Source organism: Haliotis cracherodii, unplaced genomic scaffold (assembly GCF_022045235.1).
Source record: "Haliotis cracherodii isolate W230 unplaced genomic scaffold, xgHalCrac1.p SCAF_22, whole genome shotgun sequence".
Classification (NCBI taxonomy): domain Eukaryota; kingdom Metazoa; phylum Mollusca; class Gastropoda; order Lepetellida; family Haliotidae; genus Haliotis; species Haliotis cracherodii.
The window spans coordinates 12,921,879-12,937,229 of NW_027266278.1; the positions used below are offsets into that span (position 1 = coordinate 12,921,879).

Sequence of the window (15,351 nt, forward strand, 5' to 3'; positions counted from 1 at the left end):
TCGAATCCCGGTTCGCCCCGATTATGTTTCTAGGTTTGTTAGCACCATACCCGTGCTCCTGTGGGTTTCATCAAAGTGGTAAACGTCTGAGGCCTGCATCACTTCGGGCTTTCCTCCCACATTAAGCTGACACGCCGTGTTATAACTGTAATACTGTTAAAAGCGGCGTTAAACTAAACTCACTCACTCACTCATATCTGATGACATTTAATATGCACATTTCGTATCATAACATGTTGATTTGGTTGTTAAGGTACATTATTAATAATGCTTTACATGCAGTTTGTACAACTATGCTTGTCGTAAGAGGCGACTAATGGGATCGGGTGGTCAGGCTCACTGACTTGGTTGATGCATGTTGGGTGGATCGATGCTCATGTCAAACACTGGATTGTCTGGTCCAGGCTTGATTATTTTACAGACCGCTGTAATATGGCTGGAATATTGCTGAGTGTGGCGTTAAACAACAAACAAACAAAACATACAGTTTGTGATGGGTGGGGACCCTCTCCCTCTCCTTTTTATGTTCAAATACCTGGATCTGCCCCTGTTGTGTGGGGCTTTGGTTAATATTGAAAAGTGTGAATCATATCAAATCAGATGTGGTTAAAGCGTTGGCTTGTCACACGGAACACCTGGGTTTGAATCCCAACATGGGCAAGAAGCTAGGGCTGGGACGGGTAACTCGGGTACTCGGGGTCGGGTGGGTCATGAGTAGGACTACCCAGACCTGTGGTTAGTCACATGACATACTGTTTAATGACATTAACAATAAAACTCAATGGTTACACTACAAGCATAGCTGATGTTCACATTTCTTTCACACTATGCAGGCATTCGTTCTGACTTTTATATGTTCAAGTAAGGATAAAGCGTCTATCAGCTGCAGATTATACATGATCAGATTGTTTTATACATGTATCGTAATAGTTTTTGCCAGGGCTGTGGTTAAACAATTCCCATTCGGACATTTTGTACCCAACTCTTGAGACCTATATTGGGTATCCGGGTAGGGCCGGGTAATAGGGTGGCGGGTATCCGGGTAGTAAATTTGGCCTTGTCCCAGCCCTACAAAAAGCCCATTTCGTAATGTTGCTGGAATATTGCTAAAAGCGGCATGAAAGTGTAGCGGGGCGTGGAGTCATCCTACGGATGACATCCTTACCTTGTCAGCTTGCTGACGGGGTTAACCTCTTTGGTCATGTGGACAAGGCGTCCGACCTCTGAGGTCTGAGGTTCGAATCCCATCACGGGACTCGGAAATTTTATGGCCGCTACATTGGCGCCCAACGTAGGGCTGAGCACGTTCTTATTAAATTTGAGCAAAATAAGCCTCAGTACCCTACTATGCGGCCCGGGACGTGCCTTCTGTTGACTGGGGAGTATGTAGCAGGGCGTGGAGTCATCCTACGGATGACATCCTTACCTTGTCAGCTTGCTGAAGGAGTTAACCTCTTTGGTCATGTAGACAAGGCGTACGACCTCTGATCAGAAGGTCCGTGGTTTGAATCCCATCACGGGACTCGGAAATTTTATGGCTGCTACAAAAGCACACTCATTCATCCCGATGAAGACTTGTAAAGACAACAGAGAGAGGCTGTGATTGTGGTACTGGTGTTATTTCAAACAATATAGAGACATAACAGCACCTCCAACACAAAGGCTGTCAGATTCATATAGTCAGATGCAGTAAAGATAAAATTCAGTTCCTGAGCAAATAAATCTGGCAATCTGATGAGAAAGCAAATAACTAAAATGTAACACAGACAAGGAATAAGAATGTATAAAATAAAATGAGATAAAATAGATTCATTTAAATATGCTATTTACAAATAGGAAGTATTTACAATGTGTAAAATTAGACACATATGACATGAGAAAACTCAATCAACACACAAAACAACTATACCAGAAAACATAGACTTCTCCATGGCTGTTGAATATTGCCCCTACAGGGGCATGGAATGCTCACTTGGGTTTTCACAAACGGATAGAGTTACTTCCCTTCCTTTAAGAAATTTCTTTCTTAGGCTTAAACAAATACAAGATTTGGTTCTCAGGTAATGGGTTTTGAAAAATTATGATATTTTTTTGTTATTTGTTTAAACTAGTATGTAACCAAATAAACACTTGTGTACAATCAACCCGGGAAAGGGCCCCTCCCTACAAAAATGTATTCCTCGATGAGTAAAATACTGGAAAAGCGTGTTTTTTTTTTTTAAAACTTCATCAAACTTTATGATGATGTGGGCGGAGCCTGGGAACCAAGACTATTATTTTTTTAGCTTTGTCTTTTCAACAGTCTCAGTGGCACAATAAATTCCTTAATTTCAACTTGCATCCTGTGATTGTGAATTTTTGATTGGCAGATCCGTGAACTAAATATTAGAAAACCCACAACTGAGTATTGTTGTATTAACTAGTTGTCTTGTAATTTAATGGTATTATGACGTCAGTGCCAATTAAAACATTTAAATTATTATGTGTGATGAAATGATAGTTTTGGTGAACATCGTTCTTGCCCGTCAGCAATATCCCAGCTATATCATGGCAGCATAACGATTGACAGTGTTCAAGTGTTCGTCATAAGCCGCATACAAACTGATCAGGTCAAACACGACATAACATCCTCACAAGCATACTCCACACAAATATATCCATGTTAAATATCTCCAATCATTAAATGTACATGTACATGTAAGAATTGCGCCATTTAATTACAGTATTTGCCATAATAAATGACCTGGGAGCTTTGAAAATTGACAAAACACAAGTAAAATTTGTTTGCGAAGACCAAGCGTTAAGAAATAAACTTAATTCAAACTTTGAAGGAAAGGAGGAAAAATCAAAAATAGTTACTAGGCAGTTATATACCCTTTTCCTGACAAGATTTTTTCAACAAAAAATGTGTAAAATACACAAGACAATATGGCCTGTCATGTAAATTTTTCGCCTTACATGGGGGGGGGGGGGGGGGGGGGTAAGATTACTTACATATTTGATTATAAGGCGGTCAGGGGGCGCTTACTGGAGCAGGTCACTTAATACAGTGAATTCGGTATTTCATTTAAAAGGACAAGTTATTGACATCAAACATACACACAATCTTATCAATATTAAAATCTATAGGTTTTTCTGGTATTAAAATATTCCGATCTGTTACCATCAATGCTTCAAACACTTAAAGAGACAAAAGACTGAAAACTGATTCTGGAATCTTTAAAAAGAGATTTTGAAAATAAAACTGATACAATCTTGCAACAAATGTTATGCTTGGGATAACACTTTCTTAGTAAAGTACAGATTCTCATACGTTTTGTTTTTATTGGTGGAAAAAAAGGATAAAAAGGATGAAAACCAAACAAACAAACAAAAAAAAAAAAAAAAGGTACGAGAATCTGTACTTTACTAAGAAAGTGTTATCCCAAATATAACATTTGTTGCATTTGACCACTTTCTAAATGGCATTGAGTGTTCATTGATACAACCTTGTATCATGATTTGTTGAAAATGAAAACAGAAACATAATTTGGAATTTCAACATTTTGTATAAGAATAAAGGGGATAAAACCTGGGCCCACTTGCACTAAGCAATCTTAGCGCTAAGATGATCTGAACTCCCATACTTTTACATAGGCTTACAATAGTTGTAGCGCTAAGATTGCTTTGTGCAAGTGGGCCAGGACTGGTCATCACCCAATGTCAACATTGTGTATAAGAAGGCTATATATCCTGATAATTCTACCATGTATGGCGCTGAGCATTAAGGGGATAAAACAAGGACTGGTCAGCTTGGAGTCAATATACTGTGTCTGAGTGGGGTACCCATGCTAAACGGCGGTATGATAATACAGTGGTAGCACTAAAAAACGGCATTCGTCGGACTCGTACAAGCAGCCACACACACACACACACCTGCATGCAAGTCACCATTTAAGTGCAGTAACACTATTTCACCTCCCAGATACTGATTATTCCATAGAAATTACCGTATGACATAATAAGCGCCCACGGCGACATTTGCTAAGATATTGATTTGTGAACAATCCCAATTAGCACCCCTTCCGATCGATCAATGTACACAAGACTGATTTATTCGCGTATAATACGCACTCGTGTGTTATATGCACCCTTAATTATGGGCATTTAATTCTGGAAAAATATATCTGTCGTACATAAACATTTCAGGCTGTCAGCATAAACCACGAAATGTATCTTTCAACTCTGTTTTTTTCAACAAAATAACATTCTAATAAGAGCCCCCTATTTCTAATTTTGAGAGCGCCCTGGGCGCTTATTACGTCGAATACGGTATATATACACCCTGAACAAAGTGTTTATGAAACATGTATCGTGTTGCATCCCCGTGTTACACAAGCAGAACTGTTTAAATGAACGATACGTGAGCCGATGACCGCAAGGCCATGGAACAGGCTGCATGAGAAATATGGCACATGTAGGCTGGTTCCCTTAGAGGGGGACATCAATGTCACATTTTACTGATTCTGTTTGGTTTGAGATTTATATCTATCACCACACTCAGCAATATTCCAGCTATATGACGGCTGTCTGTAAATAATCGAGTCTGGACCAGACAAACCAATGATTGACATCATGAGCATCGATCCACGCAATTGAGATCGATGACATGCATCAACCATGTCAGCGAGCCTGACCACCCGATCCCATCAGACTCCTCTTACGACATGCATAGTCGCCTTTTACAGCAAACAAGGGTTGCTGAAGACCTATTCTAACCCAGATCTTCACGGGTCTATTACACACGTGAAACATTACTGTTTGTGACATGTGATCTGGAATATAACTGGTCAGAGAACAAGCTTCTTTCCCTGGCAAAGGCCGTGGTTTGATTCACTGGTTAAATATTGGACTACACTGCTAAGCAGATGTATGTACAGGTGGATGTGTGTGTTAATTTGTGAGATACTGACAAGGAACAATAGGATACAACCAAATTATTAATTCAATAATTATTGTACAACATGGACAAGGTACTTCAGTCAGGTGGAAACACTACTTTCTTTCAGGGGCAAACTAGACATTTTTTCTTTTAAATAAATACAAATCCATATTGATGCTTTTCATCAATAAACACAAATTTGATGTTGCTATTTCTTCATAAATACAATCTATTGTGATGTTTTTCCTCAATAAACACAACTTAATGGTGATGTTTTCATCAATAAATATCAATCTATCGTGATGTTCTTCCTCAGTGAACACAACTTAACGTTGAAGTTTCCATCAATAAACACAACTTAATGTTGAAGTTTTCATCAATAAACACAACTTAAATGTTGAAGTTTTCATCAATAAACACAACTTACTGCTGATGTTTTCCCCATTACACACAAGTTTTCATCAATAAACATCGCTTAATGTTTTCATCCATAATAATCACTAAACCTTTATGTTTTTTCATCAATAAACATCCCTTAATGTTTTCATCCATAATAATCACTAAACCTTGATGTTTTTCATCAATAAACATCCCTTAATGTTTTCATCCATAATAATCACTAAACCTTGATGTTTTTCATCAATAAACATCACTGAATGTTTTCATCCATAATAATCACTAAACCTTGATGTTTTTCATCAATAAACATCCCTTAATGTTTTCATCCATAATAATCACTAAACCTTGATGTTTTTCATCAATAAACATCACTGAATGTTTTCATCCATAATAATCACTAAACCTTGATGTTTTTCATCAATAAACATCCCTTAATGTTTTCATCCATAATAATCACTAAACCTTGATGTTTTTCATCAATAAACATCCCTTAATGTTTTCATCCATAATAATCACTAAACCTTGATGTTTTTCATCAATAAACAGCTGTACATTCATGTAAAAGGCCAGACCAACTTAAGTACTTGTCTTACAGATCATTTTCTCAAAAACAAAATTCTTTGTTAGGAAACATCTGTGTCCTGTAAAGACTCCAGGAAATATTAGCACTTGAAGCGAAAGAATTATTAAAAAAAACAAACCCAATGAACGAGATCTACGTATTATGCACAATAAAACACAATAATAGGCACAATACAGTAAAAAAATAAATCATCGGGTTTATACTCTTTAGAGCTGTTTATTGTATTTTCGCCTTCATGCATGTATTTCCTGGATAGAAATCTGTACAACAATAAAAAAAATTGGTCTGGCGTAAAACTTAATATTGAGGTTAAATAAATATTAGTCAACCATATCACACAGACATCAATGGAGCAATTATGGAATTGGTTCAATCACAAAAGATACAGGGGGAAAAGCACTGTTACATAAATGCCTTCCATGAAAGACAAAAAGGCATTCAAATAAGTCACACAACCTGTTGCTAAGCAACCATCGAGGGAATGCATTGTTACCGTGGAAACAAAGGATTGCCTCCAGGTCCAGGTATATCGACAACCGTCCTTGAAATGATAAAAAGAATCAGCGTCAAAATGGCAATAACAACTGACATTATTCCAAGGGCAATCCCGGACGATTTGATAGAGCTCTTAAACTGGGCTGGTCCGATGGCTGTCAGCAGAGCTCCACACAGCAGCAGAGTGAAGATGATTGATACAGTGGTGTTGATGAGGACGATGTCTCCAAACTTTGAAAATGGCTGGATCGTGGTTTGTGTGAGGGGTATAGCTGCGATGATGGTGGTGATTGCAGAGCTGATGATGGCAACGCCGATGTGTCGAAGTGCGAAGCTTGTCCTCCAAGCTCGTTTCTCAGCATTTTTCTGTAAAAAACAAAATGGATTTCATCACACGTTGTACTGTTAAAACCCAAGTCTGAATGAGGTTGAATCACTATTATCTGTTTTTCAGTTTTATCACGCTGTGTCAGCTTAGTGAGAACGAAAACCCTAAAGGTTTTTTGTTTTTAATTATTACTTTTTTCTTGTTGTTTGTTTAACGGCGCACTCAGCAATATTCCAACTATATGACGGCGGTCTGTAAATAATCGAGTCTGGACCAGACAATCCAGTGATTAATATCATGAGCATCGATTGTGGCAATTGGGATCGATGACATGCATCAACCAAGTCAGCGAGTCTGACCACCCTATCCCGTTAGTCGCCTTCTTACAAGAAGCATAGTCACCTTTTACGGCAAGCATGGTTTGCTGAAGTTCTATTCTACCCCGTTTCTTCACGGCCCACCACTTTGGTAAACAGGTTAACTTGAACACACTAACCATGCTTATTACCCATGCAATTGGGATCGATGACATGCATCAACCAAGTCAGCGAGTCTGACCACCCTATCCCGTTAGTCGCCTTCTTACAAGAAGCATAGTCACCTTTTACGGCAAGCATGGTTTGCTGAAGATCTATTCTACACCGTTTCTTCACGGCCCACCACTTTGGTAAACAGGTTAACTTGAACACACTAACCATGCTTATTACCGGTAACAGCAAGTTAGCAGACAATAATCTCAATGATTAACACATCGACTCTACAACACTACGCCCATAACATGATTATAAAATGTGGAATGTAGGTGAAACATTGTTTGAAACACACAAATTAAGTCCATATGTCTAAAAAGGTATTCATAAAATCAAAACAATTCATCAGCCATAATCTATCAAAATGAATGACTATATGTTAAAGATAACTCAACACGTTTACTTAAAGGGGAAGTGTACACGCAAAAATCACTTTCTTTCTTTTTCTAAACAAAACGCAATTTTAGAATTAGTAAGTATCTGTGTTTGAAAATATTCACTCATTTTTTTTCACAGTGAAAGTAGGAAGCTCACAATAGTGTGAAAGTGATATGCCGTTATGAGGCCTTCGTTTTACGAGCGAAATAGGCCTGAGTTATCCCCCTTAGATTATGACGTAATTGGTGCCAATTCAACTGGGTCCCTGTCTATTCTCAACGCAAAAGATATCAAGGACCAGTTTGCGGTAAAACAACATGGTCTACGACACACTCAGGCGCAGTGGTGACTCAGCATAACACAATTCTGGCTGGCATCTGAGATGCTAGAATCACAAAACTGTACCTACACCACGTGAAGCGGTTCTAACAAAGCATGATGACGTCATAATGTTTATCAATTGGCACCAATGACGTCATATTTCAAGGGACATAAGCCATGGTGTTTTTGTTATGGAAATAGAACACTTGGTAAATGTGAAAAATATAAATCGTTTTAGTGCAAAAAATATGTTAATTAGATATGATGTTTTTATATTTTTGTCTATGACACTTCTATGTTAACACTTTTAATGTGGAAAAAGTACAAGAAAAAAAGGTTCATTTCCGTGTGAACTTGCCCTTTAACTAGGAGCAAACATTCAAAATGTAAACATGACTCCGGAGCTGAGAACAGATAACTCTGTTCATCAAATTAAGTTACCTCCCTTTGACCTACACAGCCATGTTCCTGTCCCGCTTGAGGCAACCTTCTCGTGCTGGCAGCCATTACTAGAATCTTAAAATTTGCCCTCTAACCGCAAATGTTGTGACATTGGTTTCTGCGTGAGGGTATTTGGGAATGGCGTAAGAGTGAATTTTGAAAAGGTTTACGAATAAGTTACTATTTCCCATATGAATTATGTCTTGTTTGTTAAATCAGATTTAACTAAATAGAAATTCAACTTGACAAACAATAGAAATAAAATATGCATCACGACTTCTTTGTAAACAGTTGGTTGACGGAACAACTTCAGCATGGCAGTGGCCGCCTAGCACAGTGGGGAGTTTTGACTAGCAGCAGACCCATGAAGATCCGGGGTAGAATAGGTCTTCAGCAACCCATGCTTACTGTAAAAGGCGACTATGCTTATCGTAAGAGGCGACTAATGGGATGGGGTGGTCAGGCTCGCTGACTTGGTTGATGCATGTCATCGTGTCCCAATTGCCTGGGTCGATGCTCATGATGTCAATCACTGGATTGTCTGTTCCAGACTTGATTATTTACAGACCTCCATCATATAGCTGGAATATTGCTGAGTGCGGCGTTAACAAACAAACAAACATAAAACTAGCAGCAGTAACAGTAATGAGAGCTCTGCCACAGGGCTATTGCTGTGAGGAGCCTGGCATATGAGTGAGTGAGTGAGTGAATATGGTTTTATGCCGCTTTTAGCAATATTCCAGCAATATCAAGGCGGGGGACACCAGAAATGGGCTTCACACATTGTACCCATGTCGGGAATCGAACCCGGCTCTTCGCATGACGAGAGCCTGGCATATGACTGGCTATGAGGCCTCATTTGTCCTGTGTGAAGACATCTAGCTTACCATTTGAGCTGCTTGTGGAATATATTTGATGGCGATGATGTAACCTTCCACCAGATGGATGCAGTAGTCGACGGACGACCCCACCAGTATCGACAGAGAGATGGCTTCCACCGCACCCATCTCCCATCCAGCCAGGTAGAAGATGGCCACAACGAGGCATATCATGGCTGAAACATGGACACCGTATGTCAGACAGTTGTTCGATGTGGTCACATTCAGCACTAGCAGATATTCATTAATGATAATTAAAATATCAGACATAATAAAAAACAGTAGAAACAGACAATAAATGTAAGTTCAACAGAACGCCACTTTTAGCAATATTCCAATTATCACGGCGGAGGACACCAGAAATGGGCTTCACACATTGTTCCCATGTGGGGAATCAAACTGGGTCTTTGGCGTGACGGGCAAACGCTTTAACCACTAGGCTACCCAACCGACCCTTCATTAGTAAGAACATTTCACAGTGGTAAAGGATATATCATGAAGTTTCCATATTATCGATGTCCATGTGAAAAAGTTTGACACCATATCACAACATATTTGAATTATAGTTGAGGGAAATCAAACCAATCTTCAAACCTCATTTGCATGTATAGCCCCTAACCAAACAAAAATTTCATTAAATTATTAGAAAATGTAACTGACTGAGAATCAATAGATCTTCACACGAGTCATAATGAAACTATGTTCATACAGATTGTATGTTGCGTTGTAATTTTGTCCAAAACGTACTAGAAAACGCACTTTAATGTAGAAATAACATCTCATACCTGGTTGAGTTTCAAATTCTCATGTTGGTATTAGGAATATTTCAAATTGGAATTTGAAGCCTGGAAATAGTGTGCGAGTTGGGTTTAGCTTACAGCAATATCTCCGCAATATGTCGAGGAAATGGTTTCCTTGGAAACAGTGAAACCCTGCTAATCTGTACGGTAACATTCCCACTGATATCGTCCAGATTAACAAGGGTCTACATTATCACATCAGGGTACAGAGTAATATCCCTTTATTTGTACATAAACATTCCCATAGTTAATAGATTGGATTATGGTTTTAAAATACAGGATCTGCGCTAATAAGGTTGCACTGTATATGATTTTTGTTTTTTTGGTTTATGATATGGTTTTTGCAAAGTTCCTGCCTTCTCCCACTCTCTATGTGACCCACCTGTGATTGTGATGACCACAATAAACAGTAGCCCAAGGTGTCCTGTAAATATCGCTATGGCGATGATACATACAACCATTGACAGCGCCAGGCCATAGATGGCGCTACTGACAGCAACCACCTCCATCATCACCTGAAAAAAAGTAGCAGACATAGTACGCTTAAATAAAACATCACAAACGTTATCAAAGATTATTCAATTATCTCTGCTACCTTACGCCACCCAACGTAATTTCTTGAATTAAGGATTGTCTTAATCAACATGCCATGAAAGACAGGAAGAGAATACTCTAAAAAATATGTTATCAGGGTTGATGTGAAGTTCATTTCTAAAAACTCTTTTTCACAATATATCAACAAAAACATAAATAACCTGTAAATCATATTTGAAATCAAAAGCTTTTTTTTCTTTTACACCTTAACATTTTCCACTGAACATTGAATCATGTGAATTAAACAGAAAAAAATTAAACTTTTGTTATTCCATTAATTGGTATCTATATATAGAATCCTGAGATTGAATGCTCAAAAATTAAACAATTCAATACAAAAATCCATGATCAATCACTAGTCCTTTGTAATCATCATTTGTTGTGATTTGTGGCAAATCTGCCAGATTGTATGCGTGCTTCACTATAATTGAGATCTGTATGCTATGTAGAGTTATCTCCCTGCACTAAATGCCATGTGTTCCAAGATGGAGGATTAAACTAGATTGCTCCCGGTCAGTGAGTCTAGTTTCTATAGATACAAGAGTTACCTGTGTTTCAAGATAACCCACTTAACATGACATCATTAATTGGTGCTTTTCACAGATCCCTTGAACAGTTTGTTTAAAGAGACTCAATAAATAAAAGATATAACTCTGCACAGAAAATTGCATCCCCTTAGACGACAGGCCCCACCAAGACGGAAACAAGACAAGGACTACGTTCTCCCACCCCAGAGAGATTCCAGAAGAGTGTACCGACCTTCTTCCAGAACTCGGAGGCCTGGAACATGTCCTTGAGAGGTGAGTTGGGACTGAGCTTCGTCTCCTTGATGTCCTTTATGAAAGCCTCCCACTTCTGGTACTGCTTGTAGGCCGTGAAGTAGGACATGCCCTTGGACGTTGTCTGCAGGAGGGACAAACAGAGTCTCGTACAGAATACTCAGACACTATGCAGTATGCCACTCTTGTCTATTGTGTTGGAGGTATCTTCCTATCTCGTAATAACCTCTTGGGAGATTTTACTTTCTCTTTGTAAGACCTGATTCCGGGAATGGGGTTTCACTTTTTCCTAGTAAGACCTGGTACAAGGTTTTACTTTTTCCTATTAAGACCTGGTATGAGGTTTTACTTTTTCCTAGTCAGACCTGGTATGAGGTTTTACTTTTTCCTAGTAAGACCTGGAACGAGGTTTTACTTTTTCCTAGAAAGACCTGATAAGTCGAGTAGCAGATGAGATTTGGACCTGGTGTTTCAAACATCCAACATTCTAAAATCGAAGACAAGAAATGAAAGCTTTCATTACAGTTGATTGGAATTGAACCTGCAGCCTCACATTTCACGTTTAGTTTTGTAACCCACTGGTTTCCCTTTGAGCCACCGGGGCAGGTGGTGAAAAGTTGTTCAATTTTATGTCATAAATACAGTTGGTCCATGCTGCACGTGGTTTCCTCTAGCAAGCTTTGATCAATCCCTTTTAAACCGCGTCATACTGTATTGCTTCACTATAAGGTATCTCAATGTTTTGTTATTTTCTTGTGGTATTTCTTGCATTTTGATGCTTCATAAGTGAGATATATCACTCCTCCTCGGGTATGGTCAAGAACGTATGGTCAACGAGCTTCACTCCTTGGCCGATACCCTCTTGCCTCGGTCTTACTTCTTCGACCTTAACCGCAGAGTCGTGCTTTATCCTCCACATATTACCCACAAGGAGAATGAGCGTGTATAATAACTTCCCAGTACATTCTAGCAATTCTTAATGATGATTGGTCTTTTGAAGTCACATGACATCAAAGTTCAAATCAATTATCAAACTTGTATAGTATCAATCTCATTAATCGCTGAACAAAGATCTGAGGACATCCCAGTAGAGGTCACGTCAGAATGACCTTTTGTCTGACGAATCAGAGCGTCGCTTACCAGATCATGAAAGTGACAGTCGGAATGTGATTTCTTATCACGCATCCTCGAAAACTTTAACACAGGGTATTCCGAACGATAGTTACGGGTTGAACGACTGAATCCATACAATCTAGACCATCTATTAGCGATTCCAGAATGTTCTTTTGTTCCACGTTTCAAATTTTTAATCGAGAATTGGTCAAAATATGTTTTGAAGTGTTGTCGCTAATTTGAAAATAGTGCCATAATGCACGAGAAAGCTGCCTTCTGATTGGTCATTCCATTGGTCGGTCAAAGTTCGCGCAAGGTCGGTCTGACGTGACCCATAATGGGATGTCCTTTGTTTAGCGTTAGCGAGAACTAAGATCGGATTTTAACGAGATTGGTATAGTATGGTATAATTCAAAACACAAATGAACAGAGACATCATAGAATCGATGAAAACCGCCGACTACTTACAGACTCAAACGCGAAGGCCAGCCAGAGCAGGGTGTTGTTGGGCGTCATGCCTCCTACAGCTTCGATTGGGGCTTGGAACTTGCTGATGGAGCTTGACTTGGGCAGATCCTTACACTCAGGAACCATGTGTAGCATCATGATGTAAGACTGTGGTATGACTGTCCAACACAATGTTATTGTTGTAGTTTATGTAGTGCTATGGGCATGCTGCTGTGTGATGTGCAATACATAGGTCCTCAAAATTATTATTATTAGTACCGTATTTGACGTAATAAGCGCCCAACTCTATTATGCGCCCACAGCGATATTTGCTAATATATTGGCTAGTGAACAATCCCAATTAGCACCCCTTCCGATTGATCAATGTACACAAGACTTATTTATTCACGTATAATACGAGTGTTATTTGCATTCTTAATTATGGGAAATTAAATTCTGGAAAAATATATAAACATTTCCGGCTGTCAGCATAAACCACAAAATGTTATAACCATCTTTAAACTCTGTTGTTTTTCACCAAAAATAATATTCTAATAAGAGCCCCTTTATTTCTAATTTTGAGAGCGCTCTGGGCGCTTATTATGTCGAATACGGTATAAGAGTAATATCATGCCAGGTGAGCTAAATGAGTCAGGTGAGTGCCGGTCAAATGAAAGTGACTACTCATGTTTCATGATGGCCAAAGATGGTACAAACAAGAAATAGTTATTCGATGGTGATGTATTTGATACGGGTATCATAGTAGTGTTTTTGATCTCAAGCTTGCAGTGTTTCGGGGACTGTTTTCACCCTAGTAACGTGTCCATTTGGTTTCTAATTATTTTTGTCAAATCAAATTTCGAAGTGAATACTTTCATTTCCCGGTAGTCTGTGCACATTTTATAGATGTCCATAGAAGTTATCCTTTTGGGGTGAGTGATTGAGTATGGTTTTATGCCGTTTTACGCTGTTTTTAGCAATATTCCAGCAATATTCTGGGGACACCAGAAATGGGCTTCACACATTGTACCCATGTCGGGAATCGAACCCGGGTCTTCGGTGTGACGAGTGAATGCTTTAACCACTAGGCTACTTGACCGCCCCTATCCTTTTGGAACTAAGAGAAGCAATCAGTGAAAGTGTTGACAGTGCCAGACTAAATACAAACTCAACACCATGTTGGTGCTACAATCAGTTGCCATAGTTACTTGGAGGGAGGCAGTGGGCGCTGCCTTTCTTCACGAGCTCTGTGTTGGCTGCAATCATCTTGCACACCGAACAGAGCTCCTTCAGGACAGGGAGGGTCATCGACTTCTGGCTGAACCCACGGTCAAACGTTGTACGACCCTGAAAGAAGAAATACACCAACTGTTGATTCTAATGTCACATTTTTTCTCAAATTCATTTGGTTGAGTTCTAAAGAAATAGTTTGTGATGATTCGGGGAATAAGACGACCCCAGTACCTCGTGTTTATATCTAAGGTCCGCAGTACGCAACTCTAAATATTACCAGTCCCCACTAATTTTTGTTAGTCACAACATTCAACAATAAAACAATGTTTGAAAATTAGTTGTTTTAATTCTTTCAACATCATGTTCAATGCAATGACGTCATCTCTTACTTTCTTCGAAAAAAATTGATTGGTCAGTAGGAGGGACATACAAGGGACATAACTCACAATAGCCACTGGTGGTGCTACAATCGAGCCTGGAAATTCCAGCCTAGTTCGGTTTATAGTTTATAGTCAGTGAACTCCCTTGCCTCCGTAAGATGGACTACACTGAACATATGGATTCTTACTCACGTTATTAGCCAGCGGTTGTTGCAAGCCCAGATGTGACTGTTAATAGACCGCGTGATATGGCTGTTATATTGCCGACTGTTGCGAAATGTAACATTCACTGACTCACGCACATCCCCACCCAAATTCACTCACTTACCATCCAGCGATTTCACTTACCCTAGCAGTGACAAGATCGAAGCTACTCTCTCACTCGTCACTCCCTCACTCAGTGACAAGACTGAAGCTACTCACCCATCTATCCACTCAGTGACAAGACTGAAGCTACTCTCTCACTCGTCACTCAGTGACAAGACCGTAGCTACTCTCTCACTCGTCACTCCCTCACTCAGTGACAAGACTGAAGCTACTAACCCATCTATCCACTCAGTGACAAGACCGTAGCTACTCTCTCACTCGTCACTCCCTCACTCAGTGACAAGACTGAAGCTACTAACCCATCTATCCACTCAGTGACAAGATCGAAGCTACTCTTCCACCCACCTGCCCGCCCGCCCGCCCGCCCGCCTGCCCGACCACCCATTCACCCACTCATTCACCGA

The 15,351-nt window shown here is 39.5% G+C and overlaps 1 protein-coding gene across 2 annotated transcripts in view; it reads right to left on the bottom strand.

Moving 5' to 3' along the window:
* Window positions 1-3,396: 3,396 nt before the first annotated feature.
* Window positions 3,397-15,351, bottom strand: part of LOC139471170 (protein dispatched homolog 3-like) — a 45,750-nt gene continuing 33,795 nt past the window's right edge. For both annotated transcript variants that reach the window (XM_071253443.1, XM_071253444.1), the window contains exons 12-17: window positions 14,216-14,354; window positions 13,029-13,186; window positions 11,428-11,571; window positions 10,457-10,589; window positions 9,284-9,450; window positions 3,397-6,764 (exon numbers count right to left, since the gene is read on the bottom strand). In XM_071253443.1, coding sequence (XP_071109544.1) covers window positions 6,393-6,764; window positions 9,284-9,450; window positions 10,457-10,589; window positions 11,428-11,571; window positions 13,029-13,186; window positions 14,216-14,354 — 1,113 coding nt within the window. In that variant the 3' untranslated portion in view covers window positions 3,397-6,392. The remainder of the gene's footprint in view (window positions 6,765-9,283; window positions 9,451-10,456; window positions 10,590-11,427; window positions 11,572-13,028; window positions 13,187-14,215; window positions 14,355-15,351) is intronic.